This window comes from Micromys minutus, assembly GCF_963924665.1.
Source record: "Micromys minutus genome assembly, chromosome: 32".
NCBI classification, from domain to species: domain Eukaryota; kingdom Metazoa; phylum Chordata; class Mammalia; order Rodentia; family Muridae; genus Micromys; species Micromys minutus.
In genome coordinates, this window is record NC_137967.1 from 19,502,465 (window position 1) to 19,525,655 (window position 23,191).

Genomic DNA, 23,191 nt, shown 5'->3' on the forward strand with positions numbered 1-23,191 from the left:
GGGTAGATTGTTTGTTCAGTTTTCCCAATAAAAATTAGTTTTTTGAGCCTTTGGGGTCTTGTCTCTTCTTTGCCTAGGACACGCTAGGTTTGTTTGGGACAAAACAATTGTTGCTGAGAGGCTGCCCAGATGGCTCAGCGGTTTAGAGTTATTGCTGCTCTTCCAGAGAACCTAGTTTCAATACCAGCATCCACATGGGAGCTCACAATGTGTGATGGCTATTCTTGGTGGTCAGCCGGACTATATCTGGAACCCAAAAATGGATGGCATGCATGTGAGAGATTTTTTTGCTTAAATTTGAAGTAGGAAGATCCTAATTCTAATCTGGATCTTGAGATGGGAAAACATACCTTTCATTTTGTAAAGATTTATTTTTTTTTATTTTATTCATATGAGTACACTATAGCTGTCTTCAGACACACCAGAAGAAGGCATCAGATATACTCCCACATATACATGTATAAGTATACATATATATGTATACATAGCCATGTATATGCACGTGTAAATATGTGTATACAAAGATGTGCATATATATGAGATTAATTAAAATGATTTATAGGAAGATGTGCATATATATGAGATTAATTAAAATGATTTATAGGCTGTGGTCCAGTTAATACAACAATGACAGGCTATGAACAGAAAGTCCAAGAATTCAGTAGATGCTTAGTCTACAAGGATAGATGTCTCAGCTGGTCTTCAGCATACACTGGAATCCCAGAGAAGGTTGTAATGCCAGTGAAGAAATGGATTTGCTAAAGCTTCCTTCTTCCACACCCCTATATAGGCTTCCAGCACAAGTTTATGGCCCAGATTAGATCTGAATTAAAAGTGTGTTTTTTGGAGAGATGGCTCAGTGGTTAAGAGCACCGACTGCTTTTCCAGAGGTCCTGAGTTCAATTCCCAGCAACCACATGGTGGCTCACAACCATCTGTAATGGGATCCGGTGCCCTCTTCGGGTGTGTCTGAAGACAGCTACAGTGTACTCATATAAATAAAGTAAATAAATCTTTAAAAGAATAAATATTTTAAAAAAGATTAGGACTTCAGTTAAGAGACTAGTTGTGAGCCACAATGTGAGTGCTGGCAGTTAAACTCAGGACCTTGGCTAGAGCAGCCAGTGTTCTCAGTCGACTAGTCATCGCTCCTGCCCCTAAAAGAAATAAACCTTTTAAAACAACAACAAAACGTGCCTGGAATACTGGGCTCCTCTTCTGGCGCTTCCCAGATCCTGCCACCCTACAGGCCCCGCCCACAATTGAACCAGTCTGGAGAACCAATGCCCAGAGCCCTTCCTCCCGACCGCGGAAGTGCCTTTTGTGCCGCGCCGCCTCTCTCCTTCGCGCAACCTCTGACTTCCGCTTCCGGTGCGGGTCGTGAGCGCGCGCGAGCGCAGCAGTGGGAGGCGGCGACTAGCCGGTGAGTGCAGGCGTCCAACCCCGACCTCCCGACTTCGGAGCGGTGGCAGTCGGGCCTCACCCTTGTCCGAGGCGCTCCGGGGATTGCCGTGGGTGTGTGCCGGACCGCGAGGGTGCCCCGCCTGCTTCCGTCCTAACAGGCCTCAGGCTGCGCCCCTCGCCCCTCCTCAGGCCCGAGTCCAGGCTTTGGGGTTCGGCCCGGACCCTGGTCCCTAGACGCAGCCCCTGCCTCTCACCCAGGACCGCAGTCTCTCTTTTTAGCCTGCATGCCTGGCCCGCTTCACATCCCTCCTTTAGATTTCTGCAGCCTGCCCGTCTTCATCCTCTGTCCACGCCCTTCACCTGGCCTCACCCCCCTCTCCCGAGCAGCGTTCCCCTGCTGTGCTGTTTTCTCTCTCCACTAACGCGTCTTACAACCCTGCTGCACCCCCCAATCCCCCGCACCATGCGTGGTTCCTGCAGAGGGATCTTTGGGATTCTTATGAGCCCAGCCCTGGCAGCTGGGCTTTATTCCAGACATTTCATTTAAAAAATTTTTTTATTTCCAAATAGCATCTTATTATGTAGCCTTGGCTAGCCTGGAACTTAGCACGTAGACCAGGCTGGCTCCAAACTCAGACATCTGCCTGTCTCTGCGTTCCCACTGCTGAAATTAAAGGCATGCACCATCACTTCCAGCCAATTTTTTTTTTTTTAAATTAAAGCAGGATCTCCATATTTAGGCTACACTGCCTACTTAACCATAGTCTTTCATATGGACTTGGGCACACAGAATCTAGGATGATTTCTTTCCCGGGAGGAGGGCTTACCAAGTCCCAGAGAGCTTTCTCATAGTTCTGCAGCTACTGCCGCAGGACCGTTAAGGAACCCTTTTGTGCACTTGACCTCCAGGCCTGCAGGGGAGACTTGGGATTTAGCATCAGGATTTACACCAACTTGTTAGAGGACTGTATCTCGGCCCAGGTGGTCTTTCCAGTCCCTTTGACATGTCTGGTGCCCTTCTCGCTCAGGTAGAGGCCTCGGCACGATGTGGCATGAGGCTCGGAAGCATGAGCGGAAACTTCGAGGCATGATGGTGGACTACAAGAAGAGGGCAGAGCGGCGTCGGGAATACTATGAGAAGATTGTAAGTGAGCAGACTTCAGCATGGGGTGGGTGGGCTCCAGAGGGAAGGGCCCTGGGCTTGGAAGTGTGGCAAGGCCAGAGCCCTTTTCCTCAGAATCCTAGTCCACCCCCTTTCCACAGTGACCACTTTCTGTGGTATTGGAGATAGAAGTCTGGGCCTTGCACAAGCCTTCAACCCCCTGAGCTGCCCTTACCCCATCTCTTCCAGACGATCTTGTTAGGCAACCCAGGCTGGCCCCAGGCTGGCCTCAGACTCAGTCTCTTCCTGCCTGTGTCTCCCTGCTCAGCAATGGTCATTTCTCCAGCCTAGTGGTTGGGGTGAACTTGAGGGCTTCTGTTTGTGTCAGCCTACTGTGTGTGGTGCACCGGCGTCAGAGACGAAAGACTGTAGCTCTCTCAACATTCCAGGAGTATGACGTCTCCAGAACATTCTCTGCTCCTCCAGCACTGTGTTTCCAGTGTCCAGAACAGCTCAGCCGTTCTTGAGGCTTGGCTTGGCGTCTTAGCAGTAGTGCCATCAAGATTCACTAGAGGTGTCTGACTTGTCCCCTCTTGTTTGATACTTTCATTGCTTTTGGAGAAAAAGACGTAAAAAGACAAAACCAAACTTTATACTTTGGCCAAAAAGTCCTTGGGGCCCCTGCATGGCTTTCTTGGACATCTTTGCTGGTCTCTTCCATATCTGCCGTCATAGGTACAGCATTGGTCTGTGATGCCTGATCTTGTCTAACTTGCTTGGTTTTTGGACTGTCTCCCAGTGTGAAGTGACAGTTGCCTACCTGGCTCAGTTCTTTATCCTGTAGACATCCTATTAACTACACTGTTGCTGCTCAGCCCTCTGTTCCTTTGTCTTCAGTCTTGTCTCCAGAAACCCATTCAGCAGATGAGAGAGGTCTTTGTGGGTGTAAAACTGGCCCCTATGGCTCCTGAGTGTCCTTGGGAGAAGGCCAGTTTCTCCACTGTGGCTTTCGAGGCTGTACATAGTTTGGATATTCTCTGTGAGCTGCTGAGAATGGAAGCCAGGAAAGGGCTTCTATCTGGCAGGGGGCTCTACCACCGAGCCACGCCTCCAGCCCCTCACTAGGGGATTCTAGTGGAGAGCTCTACCGTTGAGCCATACCAGTAGGTCCCTGCTGTTCTGGTAGGTTCTAGGCAAGCAGTTTGCCACTGAGCCACTTGGCCCTTAGTTTGATTCTTACCTCTTCTCCAGAATCATTCTGCTCTCTGCCTGACTCCCTTGTTCAAGTTATCCTGGCCTTCTGGCTCTCTCTCTCTGTTGCCTGATATTTTCTTCTGTGTGCAGAAGGACACACTGTATGGAATCGAGGCTGTAGCAGAGGAATGCGATATGAGCAGATGACTTTGTCATTGGCAGACATTTGTCCCTTCAAGGAAGTTTTGTTCTGAGGTCTGCGAGAGCTCTGGAGACTCTGGCTCTCGTGTCTTCCCTCTACCCAGCAGAGAGGAAATGAGAGAAAGCGGGCAGGGACTCTCATGTTCCTTGGTGAGAGATTTTCTGGGTGTTTTCCCATCACTCCTTGTCCCGATGACCTGAAGGCCCTACAGGCCCATGCAACCTCAGGAAGTAGGGATGTAGATTCCCTTCTAGCTGGGCTTGGCCAGATGTGTGAGGGCACCACTGAATTGGGGAAGTAGAGATGGGAGGTCTGTCAGTGGAGAGCAACTGGGTGCATCTTTCTCACAGGTTGATTGGGGGGGGTTGCCTGTGTAGACCAGTGTGTACTTGCCTGTTGGGTGTTTTGTGAGTTTTCCTTGGGGTGACTTCACTATTGGCGGGACACAACATCTTACCAGAGAGAACTTGAAGGTCAAGCCTAGTGACTTTGGAGTGTATTTGGAGTTACATAACAGAGCAGGGAGGGCTCATGCTCATCACCAGAAAACCTACCCCAGCATGGGTGAGCTCCCTGCCACAGCTACAAGTGGCTCTACCGGTGTCCCCTGTCTGTGGTCCTTCTTAGCACTGTGCCATTGTGGCAGCAGCTTCGTGACGTGGTCCAGTTAGTAGTAAATTTCAGAGCCACGTCAGTGCCATTAGCTTCCCGAACCAGGAGGGAATGTCTGAGCAAGGAGGAGATGGCCACACTACCTGTGTGTCACAGTTTGTGTAACTGAGGCTCAGGGAGGGTTAACTTGTGGGGCTGGGATGTTGCTCTGTGGTGAGTGCTTCTTAGCCAGATCTACCCGTAGGCATACAAAGAAGAGAGGAATAACGGATTCTTAGCCCCTGTGATTGCTGGGTAGAGTGGAATTTGGATTTGGACCAGTGGGTGGGAGGCACGGAGGGGAGCCAGGGGAGGGGGTTCAGGCTCGCCTCCCTGTTGGCAGGGAGCCTCCAGCTTTTGTTCAGGGCATTGATGAGAGACAGTGTTCGCTGGGTGACGGGAAGAGCCTGGCAAGTGTCTGTGGGGCTCTTTGTGATGTGGATCATGTAAACAACCAGTGTCCGCATCCAGATGTGTGGAGCCTAGCCACTTTGGTTGCTGGGGTGGTGTAGGGGGAGTGGGGTGAAGAAACCAGGCTGGGCTGTGGCTGCCTGTTGGAGATTGTGAGTGGCTAGAATTGGATCCCTGATCATTCTTAGTGACTGCTTTTCTTCAAGTTTTATGACTTTCCTCTCACTAGTCCTATTCTTGTCAACATTTTTCCTTTTGAGATTGGAATTCTCTAAGTTGTACAGGCTGGCCTAGAATTCACTATGTAGCCCAGGCTACCCCTCCAACTCACGTTCCTCCTGCCTCAGCCTCCTGGGTGCTGGGATTACAGGTGTGTGCCTCTGTGCCTCTTCTCTAGTTTGCATAAAGAAGTGCAGTCTACAGGACCTGATGGGGCACACTCTTAATTCTTGCATTAAAGGGAGGCAGAGGCAGGCCTGATCTCTGTAGCAGGTTTCAGGCCACTGCTACGTAGTGAGACTGTCTGGAAGGAAAAAAGGGAAAGAACTACAATCCCTTTTTGATGTGCAGGTGGGAAGTACATCTGGAAGGCCCAGCTGGCCCTCTGCTGGGCTGGGCATTGCCCTGAGCTCCTTGTGCCTGCCCTTCCCATATGTAAGGTCACTCCTGTGGGTGCAGGGCTGTCCTCTACATTGGACTGTGAGTCTTCGAGGGCGGGGCTTGAGCTGTCGGATCTGGGCATCTGCTGGTACTGCGGAAGCCTTCGAGGAGGCAACCAGTGGCAGGGACACGCCCGCATGGACCCCGGCCCCGTCTGAGCCCAGAGGGAGCACAGCCTGGTGGGTGAGAGCGGACTCACTTGGTTTGTTTGCCTCCGATGCTGAGGGTGGAGCCTGGAAATTATCCATGCGAGGTCCATGCCCCACTCCGCCTGGACTTTGCATCGCAGGAAGATTCTTTGCCGTGTGCCTCACAGCCAAGAGTTAGGAGAAATCAACTGTGTGGGAGATAGCTCAGTGGTTAAAGCGTGAAGGCCAGTTCGCATGGTGGCTTGTCTGTCCTTTGGTTCTCCAGATCAAGCTGGCTAGGCAGATCAGCCCGATCACCTCACTTCGGGTTTGAGTGGGAGGCCATGGCTTAGTGAACAAGGTGGGGGAGTGATGGAGGACCGTCCCTGACATGTGCCTCAGGCCTCCACTCGCATGTGTGCCTACATGTGCCCACACTCACACAAATATGCACACAGATAAAAGTGACTATATACGTACACTGAGGCTACTTACCTCACATCCAGTGTGGAGCACAAAGCCAATGACACACTGGAGGCAGAGGCTGGAGGTCTGTGAGTTCAGGTCACAGTAAACTACATGGTGAGACCCTGTTCCAAACAAACACACAAACAAACCCCATGAAAGCCAGAAAGCCAATATGGCTGGTGTCTGCACCAGGTGATGCACACACAGGGTGGTAGCTGTTGGCTGTGAGGAGAGAGGGGAGTTCCTCAGTCCTAGAGTTTGCACTTTGCAAGATGAAGCCATTTTGGAGCTGGGAGGCCTAGTTCACAGAGGTGTGTGTTAGTTGATACACTGTGCACTCTGGCAGTTAAGGGCTGGGCTGTGCTGTCAGTCAGAGGGGGAGCACTTGCCTAGTATGGGCGAGGCTCTGGGTTTAATCCCCAGTGCAGCAAAGAAGTTAAAATGAAAATAGTTGAGCCTAAAATTGGGACAAATGAAAGGTAGAAAGGAGGCAGGCTTGTCTGCAGTTGGACTACTTCTGCCTGGTGCTGTGTGATTGATTTCAAATGCAGTTTCCTCATGTGGGAAATGGGCGTCTTTATGGTTGCAGAGATTGAGTTGGGAATGTTCTCACAAACAATGCTGTTTGTGAGAGGCTGGTTGTTAGGGCTCCTTGGCTTTTCCACAGTGTCACCCCTCCCCCAAGCATGCTCTGGTCTGGGGGCACGTTACTTGGGCTCTGTGCCTGTCACTTCTGAGATGCAGATCCCTCCAGGGGCTCTCACACACTTGCCAAACTCCATGCTGCACCTGGCAGTCCCTCCAGCCTCGGTTTCAGACTAGCCGGAGGCCCTGTGTCCTGAGGAACTGAAGAAGGCAGGCAGATGGAGGCCCCAGGACTTTCCACGGTGAACTTGGTCTGGACATGGAGCTGGGGTGTCATTGTGTGAGCATCTTGGCCACTGGAAGGCTGTGGCTTCTAAGGGCTGAGTCTTATGTCAGAGAGGATTCTTTTTTTTCTCTTGCCTGATTTACAGGCCTTCAGAGTCTTTTGGGGACCAGGCCCAGGGGACAGACACAGCAGTGAGCAAAACAGATCTCTGCCTCCTGGGAGGGAGGTCCTGCTTCATGTTCTTTGGGAGGCAGGTGGTGATGAAGCTAGCGAGGCAGAATAGCAGGTGCTGGTGGCTGCCCTGAAGAAAACTGGAGGACCCACCGCTCTCACATGGGGTTGCTTGGGGCGCTTTCCGAGGTGTGAGGTGAGGGAGAGAGTAGCCCTACTAAAAGGGAACAGCCCAGAGGCCCATAAGCCTGGACCAGAGGAGCGGAGGAAAGTCAGGGAGACACCCGGAGGATGCTGGGAAGAGATCATGGCTTTGAGGGACAAGGAAAACATTGCAGAGAGCAGAGTAGCCACTAGCTCCAGGGAAAGGTGGCCGGTGGACTGCAGGACCCAAGCAGAGGATGTGCTGAGACAATCCTGTGTCTCCCTGGTCATGTGACCTGACCCCAGTGGCTGCTGGGCCAGGGCAGTTGTGCTCTTGTGATGTGTCTTATGGATCTGTGACCTTTCCCCTGGTTCCAGGATGCAGGCTTGAGGATGGTGGACAAGGTAGGTTCTCACTTAGGCGTCATTTTTTGGGCTAGTTTTGGTTTGTTTTATTTTTTATTTTTATTTTTAAAAAATATTTATTTAATGTATGTGAGTACACTATTGCTGTCTTCAGACACACCAGAAGAGGGCATCAGATCTCATTACAGATGGTTGTGAGCCACCATGTGGTTGCTGGGAATTAAACTCAGGACCTCTGGAAGAGCAGTCAGTGCTTTTAACCACTGAGCCATCTCTCCAGCCCTTGTTTTATTTTTTTAATTATTTGTGTCAAAGGCAGGAGGTGGTGGCGCTCGCCTTTAATCATGGCACTCAAAAGGCAGAGGCAGGTGCATCTTGTTTAAGGCCAGCTTGGTCTACAGAGTGAGTCCCAGGGCAACTAGAACTTCAAAAATAAACAAATATGGGCTGGAGAGATGGCTCAGTGGTTAGAGCACTGACTGCTCTTCCTGAGGTCCTGAGTTCAATTCCCAGCAACCACATGGTGGCTCACAACCATCTGTAATGGGATCTGATGCCTTTTTCTCTTGTGTTTGAAGTCAGCTACAGTGTACTCATGCATATAAAATAAAAATAAATAAATCTAAGAACAAAAGAAAACAAAATATGTTGAAATAAAAGAAGAAAGTGTGTGTGTGTGTGTGTGTATGTGTGTGTGTGTGTGTGAGAGAGAGAGAGAGAGAGAGAGAGTTATGTACAGGCGTTTATTCGAGTATGCTGGCACACGTAGAGGCCTCAGACGATGTTGGGTATCTGCCATAGATGGTCCTTCATCATGCTTTTGACACAGGATTTCTTCCTGACCCTGGCCAGTAAACAGCCAGGATCCACGTGTCTCTGCCTGCCCAGTGATGGGGTTATAGGCACATACTGACATGCGTGGCTTTTTACACGGCTGTGCTCTGTGCTAACAGCTTTTTTGAGCTATAAGTGCCGTACCACACAGTTTACTCATCAGAAGGTCACGGCTCATTGCTGCATTGTGGCTTAGTGATAGGATGCTTGCCTAGCATGCTCAAGGCCCAGGCTTCAGTCCCCCACACCGCACGAGCAATGTTGTCAGCGCCTTGCATATGCTAGTGAGCCCTTACTTCCTGTCCTTCCGCACCCTCCGTTCTGGGGAGCTCCTCGGTGTCTCTCCACTTGATGCAGTGTTTTGGGCTTCTTCCCTCTGGCCCTGTGTGTTCAAGGCTCGGCTGTGTTGTAGTAGATGGCATGTTTGATAACCCACTTTACACAAGTGGTCTGCTGGGTTGTTAGCACTTTGCGGCTCTGTGAGCAATACTGGCGTGAACAGTAGCATGTGTAAGATCTGTACCTAGAAGCGGGGCTGCTGGGTCGTGGTGATAATCCTCTGTGGAAGGTCTTTTCTGCAGTGCTGAGGGCGGAGCTAGGGCCTCCTGTGAGCACAGGAGTGCGGCACAGCCTCAGCCTGCGCCAGCTTGTGTGGGACGGACTTTCTGTGCTGTCATCAGTTCCGCCGCCTTTGCCCGTGTGCTGTTGCTGCACCAGGCCCAGGGCTTGCACTTTGCTCCAAATGGACGGCTTGGAATGGGGGTGAACAGTTAGGGCTAATACTTGACACAGTGTATGTCTGTAGCTCAGGTAGGCTTTTAATTTATAATCCTCCTGCCTAAGTTCCGGGATAGCTCGGCCTGGCTGGCAGGACGCATCAGCTAGAGCAGAGTTCAGTACCCTGGCCACGCCTGGGAGGACTTAGTTCCCTGTCCCTGAGGGTGCATGTTGGCTCACCTGTGAGGTGTGGCCCAGGGATTTGACCCAGAAGCCAAGTGACCATTAGGTCTACTTAGGGAGGCGTGGTGGGCCTTGGTTCCTTGGTGACCTCTGACCTGTCCATCCCTGCAGAAGAAAGACCCCGCCCAGTTCCTGCAGGTGCATGGCCGAGCCTGCAAGGTTCACCTGGATTCTGCAGTTGCCCTGGCTGCGGAGAGTCCTGTGAACATGTAAGACAGGAGGGGTATGGAGGGGACACATAGTGTCAGACAGGAGGGGTGTGGGGGGACGCATAGTGTCAGACAGGAGGGGTGTGGGGGGGACGTATAGTGTCAGAAGGGACTCGGGGGTACTCTTGAGTCTACAGTAGAGGCTCGGATAAGGTCAGACTTGTGTGAACTGTCAGAGAAGGAGTTAGGGCCGACTGAAGCTCTCGAGGGGCAGAGGGCTGGTTGCCGGAGGGGCCTGGTTTACGTTTCTTTCTATTGCCCGGCTCTGACGAGTGAGGTCCTCGCTGTGGACTGGCAGGTGGATGACTTGTTGGGTCCTGGACTCCAGCTGTAGCTTTGGGTGGATGACAGAGGACTGAGTGCTTGGACTCTGAGTCCTGTGTTCTCCCACCTCAGGATGCCCTGGCAGGGAGACACCAACAACATGATCGACCGCTTTGACGTCCGTGCACACCTAGACCACATTCCTGACTACACACCCCCACTGCTCACCACCGTGTAAGTGCCCTTCACCCTAGCCAGAAGCCTAACTACCCCCCCACCCCCTTTTCTGATGCTTGGGGCTTTGGTTCTCACCTTCTCTTTAACCCCACTATTCCCCAAAGCTCCCCGGAACAGGAGTCAGACGAGCGGAAATGTAACTACGAGCGGTACCGAGGCTTGGTGCAGAACGACTTCGCCGGCAGTGAGTGGCGGGGCGGGGCGTGGGGCGTGGGGGCCTGAGGCTGGACCACCTAGACGAGTCACCCAGGTACTTGCTGCTGGTTGCCCTTGGTTCTGTCCTGGTCTGTATATCCTCTCTCCCTTTTGGGTCTTCGTCCATGAAACTGGCACAAGGTCTCTGTGGAGTTAGAGACTTGGAGGTCTCCACCCAGCCCTTCCCTCTGATTCTCTACAGAGTCCTTTTCCTAAAAAATAAGGGAGGAGGGTACCCACTTCATGAGTGAGGGTCCTAGGAAGAAACTCTTCCTTGTTGTGAGCAAAGCCCCTGAACGTGTCAAGTCTGGCCTGTTCCCTTTTGTGAATGAGAGGCAAATGATTCAGGAGTGAAGGACTTTGCTGGGCTTCCCCAGGAGGAAGTGGGGATGTGTAAGGCTCTGGGCACCAGCCAGGGAACTGACTTAGTATACTCTTGTGGAGTACCTGCCGTGAAAGCCTGAGATTGAGTTTGGCCAAGAGAAAAGAACCCACTCCTGAGTTGTCCCCTGATCTCTACACACATGCCTTGTTACATGTGTACGTGACATGCATGGGCAGGTTCAGACTCTGGTTCTGTGCCTAGCATTGCAGACAAAACAGATAGCACCCCACTGTGACCCTGCATGGCTTGCTGCAGGGAGAAGAGCTCTGGCTCCCCTTCCCTCCTGTGTTTTTGGAGTTGGAAGTCCAGGGCCACACACACAGATGCTAGGAAAGTGCTCGCCTGTCGAGCTGCACTGATAGGCCTAGGGATATTTTTCTTGCTGTTTGTATGTTTGAGACATGATCTTACTCTATAGCCGGAGCTGGCCTGAGGCTCATGACCTCCTGCCCCCACTCTCCTCAGTGCTGCAACTGGTCCCCAGGCAAGGACCCCTGCGTCCATTTTGATGCCTCCATTTTAGACAGAATTCGTGGGTCCCTGGATATTATATCTTCCCTGCCTCTGCCAAAGCATGGAGAGCTTCCTGTTGGGTGCCCTTGGCCAGGGTCTGTTAGGTGTGTGCATGGGTCTGAAAGCCTTGCTTCGGGCTGACACAGGTGACCCTGCATGTGGGCTTCCTAGTCCCAGACAGCCGTATCTCTAAGATGCTTTTATGTGCTTAAAGTCAATGGTTGCCGCATCCTAGCAGGCAGTGCAGCCTTAGTCAAGTTTGTCATTTGTTACCATGGTGTTGTCAGTCCAGACCACATGGTTCCCTGCAGCTGGAGCCCAGCCTTCCCTTACTCCTGTAGTCATTCTTACAAGCAGTGTGTCCTGTGCTGCTGGGGACAGGGCCCCGGGGAGAGCCACTGCATAATCACATTAAGCTAGGTGGTGTTCCTGAAGGGAAAACAGACAGCGGGGTAGATTTGTGCTTTCTGCAGGGCCAGGAAAGGTATAGATTCCAGCCCCTGAAGTAGGGTACACAGAGGTCTTGGAGTATGGGCACTGAAGACAGGCCAGAGAGCTGTGGGAGAGGGCAGCAGGCCTTCTAGGATATGGAGACTGCGCAGGAGTCAGGTGTCTGTCACAGCTGAGGGACCATGCTTTGTTACCTGGCACAGAGCCCCAATGTCACAGACAGAAGAGCTGAAGCAGCAGGCTGCGACTGTGCCCAGCACCAGAGCTGCTCCAGAGGCTGAGGCAGGGAGATCGCAAGTTCAGGGCTTGCCTGGGACAGCCTGAACAACATTGAGACCCTGTTTCAAAAAGAGGGCCAGGATGTAGTTCCATGGTAGAGGGCTTGTGGCTCAGTTGTCTTGTGCTCCTCACCCGATCCCCTACCAAAGGAAGGAGAGCTTAGCTGAAGCCTGCAGAGGGAAGGGAAAGGACTCATGCACCCCAGAGTGGGGCTGAAGGGAGAATGTGGCTACCTCAGTGCCCTGGGAGTGTAGGAGAGCATGGCCGCCAGACACCATGCTAATAGAAGCTAACCCACAGGCATGCTTGTGGTTCTGGGGGCCAGAGAGGCTCCATGACAGTGGTAGGAGCCCCTAGGCCCAAAGTACTCACTGTCAGGGATCCCACTTTACAGAAGAGGGAACTGAGACACGGGTCAAGGGTTAACATCACGAGCCAGGTCACAGTGTGAGTGGATCATCTGGCCAATGTTATATACTGTGATCACTCGGGTCCTAGACAGAATGATTTGAGATGGGTGACCCTGCCTTAGCTGTCCCCCTCCCTCCTGTGTCTGTGTGTCCCACTCCACCCATGTGTGCCTGGCTGGGCTGACCTGTGCCTCTCCTTGCCAGTCTCTGAGGAGCAGTGCCTGTATCAGATCTATATTGATGAGCTGTATGGGGGCCTGCAGAGACCCAGCGAAGACGAGAAGAAGAAGTGAGTCGGGGTTTGGTCTGATGGGGTGGGGACTGGCACTTGATGGGTGCAGGCTGCCTCCATATATGTGGAGAGGAAGAGACAGCAACAGTGGACAGGCTCTGCCCAAGCTTGTCACTTCTCCCTTGCAGAATGGGAGGTATGAGTCCTGTGGGGAGGCCTGAGGAAAGGCAGCCCCTTGGAGTCAGCCTTAAATCAGGAGCTGCAAGGGACATGGGTGATGGGAAGTCATGCACTTCTGATGCCAGGATGCTGTGAGTTTACAACACAAGCACTGACGTCACTCTGCAGGGGCCTGGAAGCATCAGTGTTGCCAGGCATCAAAAGCCATTCTGGCTGGGTGCTGCTGCTCAGATCTGGGAGCAACCACTTATAGGATCTGCTTCCTGACCCTCAGCCTTGGTTCCAGGATAAGGGTGCTAGAATGAGGCAGGATATAGTGACAGTTGAAGTCAGCAGTGGCCTCTCAGTGTGGCCCCTGAAAGCAGAGCTGAGGTACAGTTTGTCCAAGATGACTCTGGGATCTGCGCTCTTGGGACCTATGGCAGGCAGGAGTGTATCCTGATAGAGTAGTCCAACGTGGACAAGTTTGGGTAGTCCCGGACAATGCCTTAGGCAGGAAAGGTGAACAGGGAGGACTTGAGGCCCTGTACCAGGACAAGAATGGGAAGGACCAGGCCGGTGTGGGGTGGGCTAGAATGGAAGAGCTTAGGTGGATGTGTAAGGCTCACCTGTGGTCCTGCTCCTGCTGGGGACCCCCTAGTTCATGGTTCTTTCCCCAGGCTGGCAGAGAAGAAGGCTTCTATTGGCTACACCTATGAAGACAGTACTGTGGCCGAGGTAGAGAAGGTGGCTGAGAAGCCAGAGGAGGAAGAGTCGCCAGCAGAGGAGGAGAGCAACTCGGATGAAGATGAGGTCATCCCCGACATCGGTGGGGTCCCCTCTCTGCCCTCCCCACCTGCAGTCCCTGGGCATCGGTTTTATGTCTCGTCCCTCACCCTCTGTGGGGTACCCGTGCTTACAAGGCCTTCCCCCACCTCAGCTACAGGGCCTCGGCCTCCGGCTACTTCCAGCTTTCCCTGTCCCTTCTCTTGCCCGCCCTCATCCCCTGTGTGCAAATCGCCCCCCGCCCCCATTTCTGGGCACTGATCTAGAAGATTCTCCCACCTAGGAGCTGGCCCTTCCTCTTCTGCCTGGGCTGGCCTTGCTTTGCTCTGGGAAAGGGACCTTCCCTATTCCTAGAGCTGCCCCTCATCTTCCAACCTCTATCCCTCATACCCAATGGTCACCTCCCCCCTCTGTGGGCGTGCCCATCGAGAAGACTGTCACTGTCCCTCTGTCATACTCTTTCTGTGCACATTCCGACTTACCTCCAGGCAGAGCTGAAGTTCATGTCTGTCCTTCCTACCCTCCCTCCATGTGTCGCTCCGCTGCCTGCTCCACCTCCATTTCTTTCCATCTCCCATCCTCTTCTTTCCTGCACTCCATCCACAGACTCAGCTACCCTCCCCCACTGCTCACTGCTGTGCTGTGTGCTGTGCTTGGGCCTCAGAGCTGTGCCAGCACAGCTATGTTCTCCCTGAAGGTGCTCCATCTGGCAGCCCTGCCCCAACTTGGGGTGCTCCCCCCTCTTCTCCTGAGCCTTGGGTCCCTGACAGCCTTTCTCTTGGTGCAGACGTGGAGGTGGATGTGGATGAGCTGAACCAGGAGCAGGTGGCTGATCTCAATAAGCAAGCCACAACCTACGGCATGGCTGACGGGGACTTTGTCAGGTGAGCGTGCTGGCCCTGCCCTGCCTCTGCATCACATGCCTGCTGCCAACAGCTCTTCTCAGTGAGCTATGACTTTGTGGCCCCCGCTTTCTGCAGAAACAGATCTTGTCATACGTGACCTGGAAGCTACTCGTTCCTTAAGGACAGCACCCCCTAGTGGTCAGCCGTATGCATTGGCTCATATGATAAAGATGAGCTGTCCTCTGTACCTGGTCTTGCCCACCAAGCACTTTCTCTACATCAGTGGCACCAACAGACCAGAAACTTGTTTTTGTGTGGAACAGGGGTCAGCCCTAGGTCCCTGCCCTAGTGTGACCTAGAGCCCTCTAGCACAGGGGGTCCGCTGTCCTGTAGTACAGGGTGTTGTAGTGACCTCAGCCACAGTATTATTTCCATTACTGCCTCATAACTATGGATTGTGATGTAAATATTTTTGGAGATACAGGTTTGCCAAAGGTGTCAGGACACAGGTTGAGAACCACGGCTCTAGTGCTTTTGTCCTGAATGGATGGATTAAAGGTGTTTGCTGCTGCCACCACCACCCGGCCCCCACACACACTCACACACACATTGCCCATGCACATGCAGGTACCAGAGGAGGACATCAGATCTACTGGGCTGTCAACTTATTCCCCCGAGATACCTCCAGATAGCGACTGTCACTGAACCCAGAGTTATGCTGGCAAGTCCCAGCAATCCTCCTGTCTCCGCATTTCACAGTTACAGGCATGGAATAGCACACACACCTAAGTTTTCTTGTGGGTTCTCCTTTTTGTTTGGTTCTGAGTTTTCTGTGTATGGGTGCTTTGCCTTTATATAGTTAGTTCTGTGCACCACGTGCAGGCCAGAAGAGGGCGCTGGGTCCCCCGGAGCTGGAGTTACAGGTAGTTGTGAGCTATCAGCTGTGGGTGCTTAGAACTGAACTCAAGTTCTCTGGAGAACAGAAGATGTTCTTAACCTCTGAGCCATCTCCAGCCCCAAGTGCCAAACTCTTCTAGACCAACACAGAGGGGAACAGTTCCAGGGCATCAGGACCCTCTCCTGACGTCCAGGAGCACCAGGCACACATGTGGCCAACAGACATACGCACAGGCAAAGTACACAGAAAACAGATCAAAACCCAGCATTTTTAGGTGCTCAGTAAAATCTATTGAACATATCAGAGAAATTAGGTGTAGTAGCACACACCTATGATTCTGCAGTCTTGCTGAAGCAAGAAGGTCATGAATTCAAAGCTAGCCTGATAGAACAAGACCCCATCAAAGGGACGGGCAGGAAGGGACAGGACAGGGCAGTGCATTGCCTACACATCCCTTGGCTACTAGGATTACATGGTGAGTTCAAGACCAGCTAGCCTGTAACAAGCAAAGCCCTGACTTGGAGAAAGGACAGAGTTATCCAGGGATCACGGAGTAACATCAGGTCCCTGCTGTCTCTGCTGTCTTTTCCTGGGCACTGCCCACTCTGACCTATACCCTTCATGCCAATTCTAACTTCCTCTGCAGGATGCTACGGAAAGACAAGGAGGAAGCAGAGGCCATCAAACATGCCAAGGCCCTGGAGGAGGAGAAAGCCATGTACTCGGTGAGGTCTGGGTAGAGTTCGGGGGCAAAAGTATATCTCCAGTGAGGGCACACCCCTCACCATCTTGGTACTCCCCATCTAGGGCCGTCGCTCCAGGCGACAGCGAAGAGAGTTCCGGGAGAAGCGGCTAAGGGGCCGAAAGATCAGCCCTCCCAGGTAGGACTTCTCCCCTGGGCGACAGCCCTCCTCACCTGCCAGGGACTCAGGAGTGGAGCCTGGCCTTGGCTTCAGCAGAGAGTTGTAATGATGCCCCTGGGATGACATTAATGTGAATGCTCTACTTGGCCACCTGCTCTCACCTCCCAGTCACCCTGCTGGACAGGAGGCTCCTGGGGATGCCTGGGGGAATTGTGACCAGAACTCGGCCCAATGACACTCCACCTGTGCTGGTCAGTGTCAGGTCTCCAGGGTCTAGATAAGGGGCTCCAGTTCCTCCATTGCAAGTGGACAGAGGCCTAGGCCCTCTTGAGAGGATTGGGCAGAGAAGAAGCTGGGCCTGGGAGCCCTGGGCACCCAGAGCAAATGTCTGGTAAAGGAAGGATTGGAGTGGCAGTGGTGGGAGGTTAGCTCAGGCCTCAGGCTTCTGCACTCACGAGCGCCGCCCTAGGAAGTCACTTGCCCTCACTTGGACTGTTCCATGAAGAACAAACCCTCTGATTTGAGGTAACTCACTGAGTTAGGTTAGGCAGCATTGTCTGGGACTGATCATCATGGCTTCCAGTGTGGCACTGGAAATAAGGAGACATGTGGGACCCCCACTTTGAGATGGGGTGCACAGTCTGCAGCACTGGGGTTCAGGGTCGATAGGCCCAGGTTTACACCAGGCAGCCTGGTCTCAGCTCTCCTGTCCTTCCCTGTTCTGTCCATAGTTACGCCCGCCGAGACAGCCCCACCTACGACCCCTATAAGCGGTAAGTGTCAGTGCCCTGGAAGAGGCTGTCATTGTTGCTGACCTTCTGGGTCATGCCTGTGGCAGATGGCATTCTGTGGTCTGTGGGTAGGGGTTGGGTCTACATTAGTTTTGATTTTCCAAAAACTTTTAAAAATTCAGAATCTCCTTTTTTCTTCCGATGTTAATGCACAGGCTTGTGATAGAATCTAATGATATAAAGGAATGGAGATTGGGTGTCTTTCACACACGGTTCCCAGGGGCTCCAGCGTGCTGTCCCGGGGCTCCAGTTGTAGAGGGCAGTCCGTCCTAACACATACCTCCTTCTCTCCTATGGCCAGGGGGTGGGGTCTGGTGGGCCAGGGGCCTTTTGTGTTAGCTTGCCTTTCCCTAGAGGGAGTTCCAACTAAGCCCAGTGTTTCATGGGATGGAATTAGCTTGTCAGGCTTTCGGGCAAGAGCCTTTGCCTTCTGAGCCATCCCGAACCAGCCACAGACTTATTTATTTTTTTGAGACAAGGGGTCCCTCTCTCTCTTTGTAGCTCTTGACCTCGCAGTGGATGTATACCAGGCTGGCCTTGAAACATGCCACTAGGGCTCAGGTGCAGCTGGGGTTCTGAGTGCTGCCTCCCTTTTGCTCGCCCTCTGGCTGCAGGTCACCTTCAGAATCGAGTTCCGAATCCCGCTCCCGCTCTCGATCCCCGAGTCCAGGCCGCGAGGAAAAAATCACTTTCATCACCAGTTTTGGAGGCAGCGATGAGGAAGCAGCTGCTGCAGCTGCTGCAGCCGCCGCATCCGGGGCTGCCTCAGGGAAGCCCCCCGCGCCTCCCCAACTGGGTGGCCCCGCTCCAGGCCGTAATGCCAGCGCCCGGTCGGTAACGCTCGTGCCCGCCCTAGCTGACCGCCGGGAGGAGGGACGGGCCCTCTAGAACAGTGTCGCTGACAAAACCCCGTGCTCCCGCAGCCGCCGCTCCTCTTCGTCCTCCGCCTCCAGGACCTCCAGCTCCCGATCCAGTTCGCGCTCCAGCTCGCGCTCCCGCCGTGGCTATTACCGCTCTGGCCGCCATGCGCGTTCTCGCTCCCGCTCCTGGTCCCGCTCGCGCTCCCGCTCCCGGCGCTACTCGCGCTCCCGCAGCCGCGGACGGCGGCACTCAGACGGCGGTTCCCGCGACGGACACCGCTACTCACGCTCGCCAGCCCGGCGCAGCGGGTATGCGCCCCGCCGAAGGAGCAGGTCTGTGATCTGGCCTGGCGTTAGGGCTAGAGCAGGTACTGGGGAGGCGGGCCTGGGATAGCCCAGGACAGCCCCTCTTCTCTTAGGAAGCACCTGATTGGAAGCCGGACTAAGTTGGTACCTAAAGTATGGGGCGGGGCATGGAAGTATCTCCTTGGCTTTCACCTGGACTTCTCAGTCTGTAGGACTTGGAAACCTCCAGGGCCAACCAAACAGCCGGGTGGGTTCCCAGGGGACAGGAGCGTGGGCTGTGGCTCTTTTTAAATTTGGTTGGGGAAGCAGTGCTGGAGAGTTTGGATAGGGCCAGGCTTAGTGACAGAGCTGGGACAGAGCTAGAACATCCATAGCTCCAGGAGTCATCAGTCGTTCATTAACTGCCAGAAGAGCCCTCAATTTTTCTGTTGCTCTAAGAAGGCTGAGTATACACGGTACTGAGGACGAGTACTAGTCAGCCCAGGGAGATTCATTATGGGCTTGGAAACTGGTTTCTGGGTCTTCCCTGTAGCATGACTACAGGGCAAAGGCAGGGGTGGGGGGAATGGGGTTTATCACAAATTGGATGCCAGCCTGTGGTGACTACTTTCTTGAGAATACTACTGGAACTCCGAGCCGGGAAACCCTGGGCCGTTCAGCCTGTGCAGAACTTGTAGATTGGTGTGGGGTAGGGTGCACCAGAGGTGTGCAGCAAAAGGGAGGCACCCAGTGCCCTGCGCTTCCCCAGGATGTTAGCACCTAAGTATCTAGTGTCCGACATAGTCACGGTGTGGGGTGAACACTGTTCCAGAACGTGTCCAGGGGCTTTCTAAGGGAAGTATGTGGGAGACGTCTCTCCCCTGCAGGAGGCCTGTGGATTTGGACATCGGAGTGACTTCCGGTAGGTCCCTGAAGCCTCACAGCCCTCCTCTGTTACACCTAGGAGCCGCTCCCGTTCAGGTGACCGCCATAAGCGGGTGGCCCGGGGCCCCAGGCACCATAGCAGCAGTCATAGCCGCAGCAGCTGGTCCCTCAGCCCTTCCCGAAGCCGCAGTCTGACCCGTAGTGGAAGCCGCAGCCAGAGCCGGAGCAGAAGCCGCAGCCATAGCCACAGCCAGAGCCAGAGCCACTCGCCATCGCCCCCGAGGGAGAAGCTGACCAGGCCGGCAGCGTCCCCTGCTGTGGGCGAGAAGCTGAAAAAGTGAGTTGAGGGCCTGGCTGGAGCTGAGGGGCCCCCACTCAGTTTATTTTGAGGGGATGTGACAGTACCCTGGCAATTCTGGGAGGTGTGTGCACTTAGTGTGGGGTCAGTGCCATCATGGCCTTGACTTGAGTAGGCTGTCAGAGAGGGATGAGGTCCTACCTAGGTTCTTGGGGCTCAGGAACATGTCTTGAGGAGTCTGGAGCCCATGGCTGATGCCAAAGGCCTATGATAAGAATCGCATTACCATTTTTTTCTCAAAACCCAGGACCGAACCTGCCGCTGGTAAAGAGACAGGAGCTGCCAAAGTCAGTAAGAATTTGGAACTCGCCCGTCTAATTCCCGTCAGCAGCAGTGTCCAGAGCTGGGCCCGGTGGGCCTGCAGGGGGCCCGGGGGGAGGGGAGAGCCAGCCCAGGGACTGGGGAAGGGCTACCCAGGCAAATTAAGTCCCATCCCTGCCTCCTATGGGGCTCCAGCTGGCCCCCAAGTCCCAGACTCTTGGCTGAGGTGGGCTGGGTGAGCTCTGGGCACCCACGCCTATCCCGCCCCTTCTCCCGCAGCCCAAGCTGACCCCACAGGAGAGGCTGAAGCTGCGGATGCAGAAGGCTCTGAACCGCCAGTGTAAGTCCTACCTCTGGTCCAGCTGGTGCTGTGGGAGGAGTGGGCTGACCTCACTTGAGCCTGCCTGAGTAGGTCAGGCTGGAAGGGACTGTGAGCCTAGCTTTCCCCCTCCCCCTCCACAGTCAAGGCGGATAAGAAGGCAGCTCAGGAGAAGATGATCCAGCAGGAGCACGAACGGCAGGTCGGGCTGTGCGCAGATGGGCAGGGCACAGAGGTGGAGTGGGGGGCTGGACCACCCCTCACTGCTGTTTCTGCTGCAGGAGCGGGAGGATGAACTGCGAGCCATGGCCCGAAAGATCCGAATGAAGTAAGGCCCCGACCTGTGGTTTCCCCAGCCTCCTATTGGAGCCCTCTGGCTCCTTTCTCTGGTCCCGAAGCCATTGCAGTCCTCTTCCCCTGGCAGCCTGTTCTCCAGATGCCCTAGGCCTTTCACCTTCTGACCTCATGTCTGAAAATTATCCTAAAACTCCCCGGCCTTTGGGTGGGTGCCTGGCAACTGTGTCCTTGTGTTTGATGCCTAATAAGTGGTGAGGTGAAGCTGACTGTGGCGCGTCCCTTGGCCCAAGAGCTTTTCTTTCTTCTCTTTCTCTTCTTCCACTCTGTGTTGGGCAGTTGTCAGAGCCCGGGCCCAGATCATAGGCTTGGGGTTTAGTTTCCGCTGTCTTAAGTCTCTGATCAAGTGGCTCTGGGGTGGGTACCTATCCTTTTGGACCCTCAAGTGGGTTGTCCCCTCAGTGCCCACCAAACTAGGCAGCTAGGATTACTTACTACCCGAAGACCTCAGTTGGCCCAGGCTCTTTGGCGGAGCCAGTTCTTTCTGCTTTGTGTTATAGTGGAGGAACAAACATTTTGCTTTCTTGAGCTCAGTTGTCTTCCTCTGTGAAACAGTGGTAGGGGTGGTCCCATCTCTGTGGTAAGCCATGCCAACCAACTGCTGTGGGAGGGAGGGCCTGCTACCCAGTGCCCAGTGCTGCTTTTTCATTTCCTTACAATATACATACTGTGCATTTTTGTCTGCTTTTTTGAGATAAGTGTGTGACAGTGTAGGCCTAGGTAGCCCGTGACTCACTCTGTAGCTCAGATTACCTTGGAATTCATATCAATCCTGCCTCATCTTCCCTTCCCAAGTGCTGGGATTACAGACATGGAAGACCAGGTCTGTGTTGGTGTGAGTGGGGGAAGAGTGGAGGGAGTGTGAGCCGACCAGTAACATGCATGTGCGTGGTGGTGGGATAGCGTGTGGATAGCGGGAACTTGAGGAGAGAACTGGTTTTCGTGCTTGTGGCAGTGCTTACTCTGAGCTGTCCTATCGTACGTCATTGTGTGTTGCACGCTTTTTATTGAGTGTCAGACATCACTGTCAGGTGGAGGAAGAGGACAAATGTGTTTCATGTCTGTACAATTCCACAGAATCAATCCTAGCTACACAGACAACTTTCTCAAAGACAGAACCCTAGAACCTTCACTGGGGACTTAAGCTGGCTTCTGTTCGTTGGCCATGTTGGCTTCTGGTGCTTTCGGCCGCTTTACCTCACCACCTGTCTGCATGGTCCTTGTCTGAGTCTTGCTTTTTTTGCTCTAGGATCAGGGTTTTTCTCACAGAAGCCCCCCAACCCCCAGAAGAATGGGGCACAGACAGGGCTGCCAGGTTTCCCAGTCCTGGCTGTGGGGAGACATGCTAGGTCTGGCTGTCCAGGCGGAGGTGCTGTACTCCCAGCCGGTGCTCACCCCTCCCTCTGGTTGCCTCCCCTCTCCCCTTGCAGGGAGCGAGAGAGACGAGAGAAGGAGAGAGAAGAGTGGGAGCGCCAGTACAGCCGCCAGAGCCGCTCGCCCTCCCCACGCTACAGTGAGTACTTCCTGCAGTGCCAGGGTGTTGTAGTGAGCTTACAGTAGAACATGGAGAAATCCTGCTTCAAATAAAAAGTTCAGTCAGGCAACTGGGGTAGAAGAATCGTCACCAAACCTCAGGGGTCAGCCTTGACTACAAAGCAACCCCCCCCACACCCCAGCAAGAGGCCAGCCCTATAGAGCCTGAGGTAGGAGAGTGACTTGATTTGGTGTTTGGGAGCAGCCTAGATTACACAGGGAGACTCCATCTTAAGTCCTAAACAGCCAGGTGTTACAGTGAATCCCCTAGGAAGGCAGAGACAGGAGGATCTCTGACTTTGAGGCTAGTCTGGTCTACATAGCAAGACCCTGGTCTCAAAACAAAACAAAAAACAGTAAGACACTGAAGCACAGTCTGCATCCATCCCTTTAATGCTAAGAATGTGGGGGGAGGGGCTTGATCCTGGCAGGCATGGCCTGGCAAGAGTGAGCCCAGCACAGGCACTGAGATAGCCCATCAGAGGCTGGCTGACATCACATCACCCTCTTTTCTCTTTAGGTCGAGAGTACAGTTCTTCCCGCAGGTGAGGCTGCTGGCCCAACCACCACTGTGACGGACCCTCCACCCGTGTCTAGAAGTCCCTCCCTTTATTTGGTGGGGCTGTACTTGCTCCCTAGGGAAGGCACTCCTCCCTCCACACTCCGGGCATGTTGGTGCATCCCACCCTCACAGTCTTCCCCTTCTCTGCAGGCGCTCGAGGTCCAGATCCCGAAGCCCCCATTACAGACATTAGGCAGAAGACTGATGGGGGCTGTTATGCTGCTGGATTGCTGTAGTGAAATAAAAGCTAACATTATTTAATGGATTTCTCCACGTGCTGGCCTCTAATTTAAAACTTCCAGGCTAGATGCAGCTGGAGGCTGCTGCAGGTGCTGTAGCCTGCAGGGTGTGGTGAGGCCTGCAGGGGCAGGAGGAAGGGCCCAGACATGGGACATGTGTGGACAGGGCCAGTGGATGACGGGCTAGGACTGGACTGCGCCCAGGAGCCTCTGGTGACAGGTCCAGGCCTCTCCCTGCCCCTGGCCTCACCCACACCAAGAACCGGGAGCACGGCTTTCTGTGCCAGTCCTCCATTACCCAGGGCACTCACCCCCCACTCTAAACCGGTCTGTCCAGCTGTCCACACTACAGAGGGGGAGCATCCCACCTCAGACACCCCAAGAAAGCCAGGCACACAAATGAGGGGGAGATGGATGGTTTATTCCCCCAATCTTAAGTGCTTAAGTCCCATT

The 23,191-nt window shown here is 53.7% G+C and overlaps 1 protein-coding gene across 3 annotated transcripts; it reads left to right on the top strand.

Annotated features, from left to right (window-relative positions):
* Positions 1-1,383: 1,383 nt before the first annotated feature.
* Positions 1,384-22,751, top strand: CLASRP (CLK4 associating serine/arginine rich protein). Of its 3 annotated transcripts, XM_080908755.1 has the most exons (21): positions 1,384-1,423; positions 2,433-2,548; positions 9,678-9,775; positions 10,172-10,273; positions 10,381-10,460; positions 12,713-12,797; positions 13,580-13,728; positions 14,473-14,569; positions 16,075-16,153; positions 16,236-16,309; positions 17,023-17,064; positions 17,697-17,912; positions 18,006-18,275; positions 19,192-19,449; positions 19,718-19,757; positions 20,011-20,071; positions 20,194-20,252; positions 20,332-20,378; positions 21,835-21,917; positions 22,458-22,482; positions 22,650-22,751. In XM_080908755.1, exons 2-21 carry the CDS (start codon positions 2,450-2,452, stop codon positions 22,690-22,692), a joined length of 2,007 nt encoding a protein of 668 aa, XP_080764881.1. In that variant the 5' UTR covers positions 1,384-1,423; positions 2,433-2,449; the 3' UTR covers positions 22,693-22,751. The 3 variants fall into 3 exon arrangements, 1 of the variants encoding a protein (XP_080764881.1); XR_013974849.1 differs by lacking the exons at positions 22,458-22,482; positions 22,650-22,751 and having other exon boundaries at positions 19,718-19,761; positions 21,835-21,907; XR_013974850.1 differs by lacking the exons at positions 22,458-22,482; positions 22,650-22,751 and having other exon boundaries at positions 19,718-19,734; positions 21,835-21,907.
* The last annotated feature ends 440 nt before the right edge of the window (positions 22,752-23,191 follow it).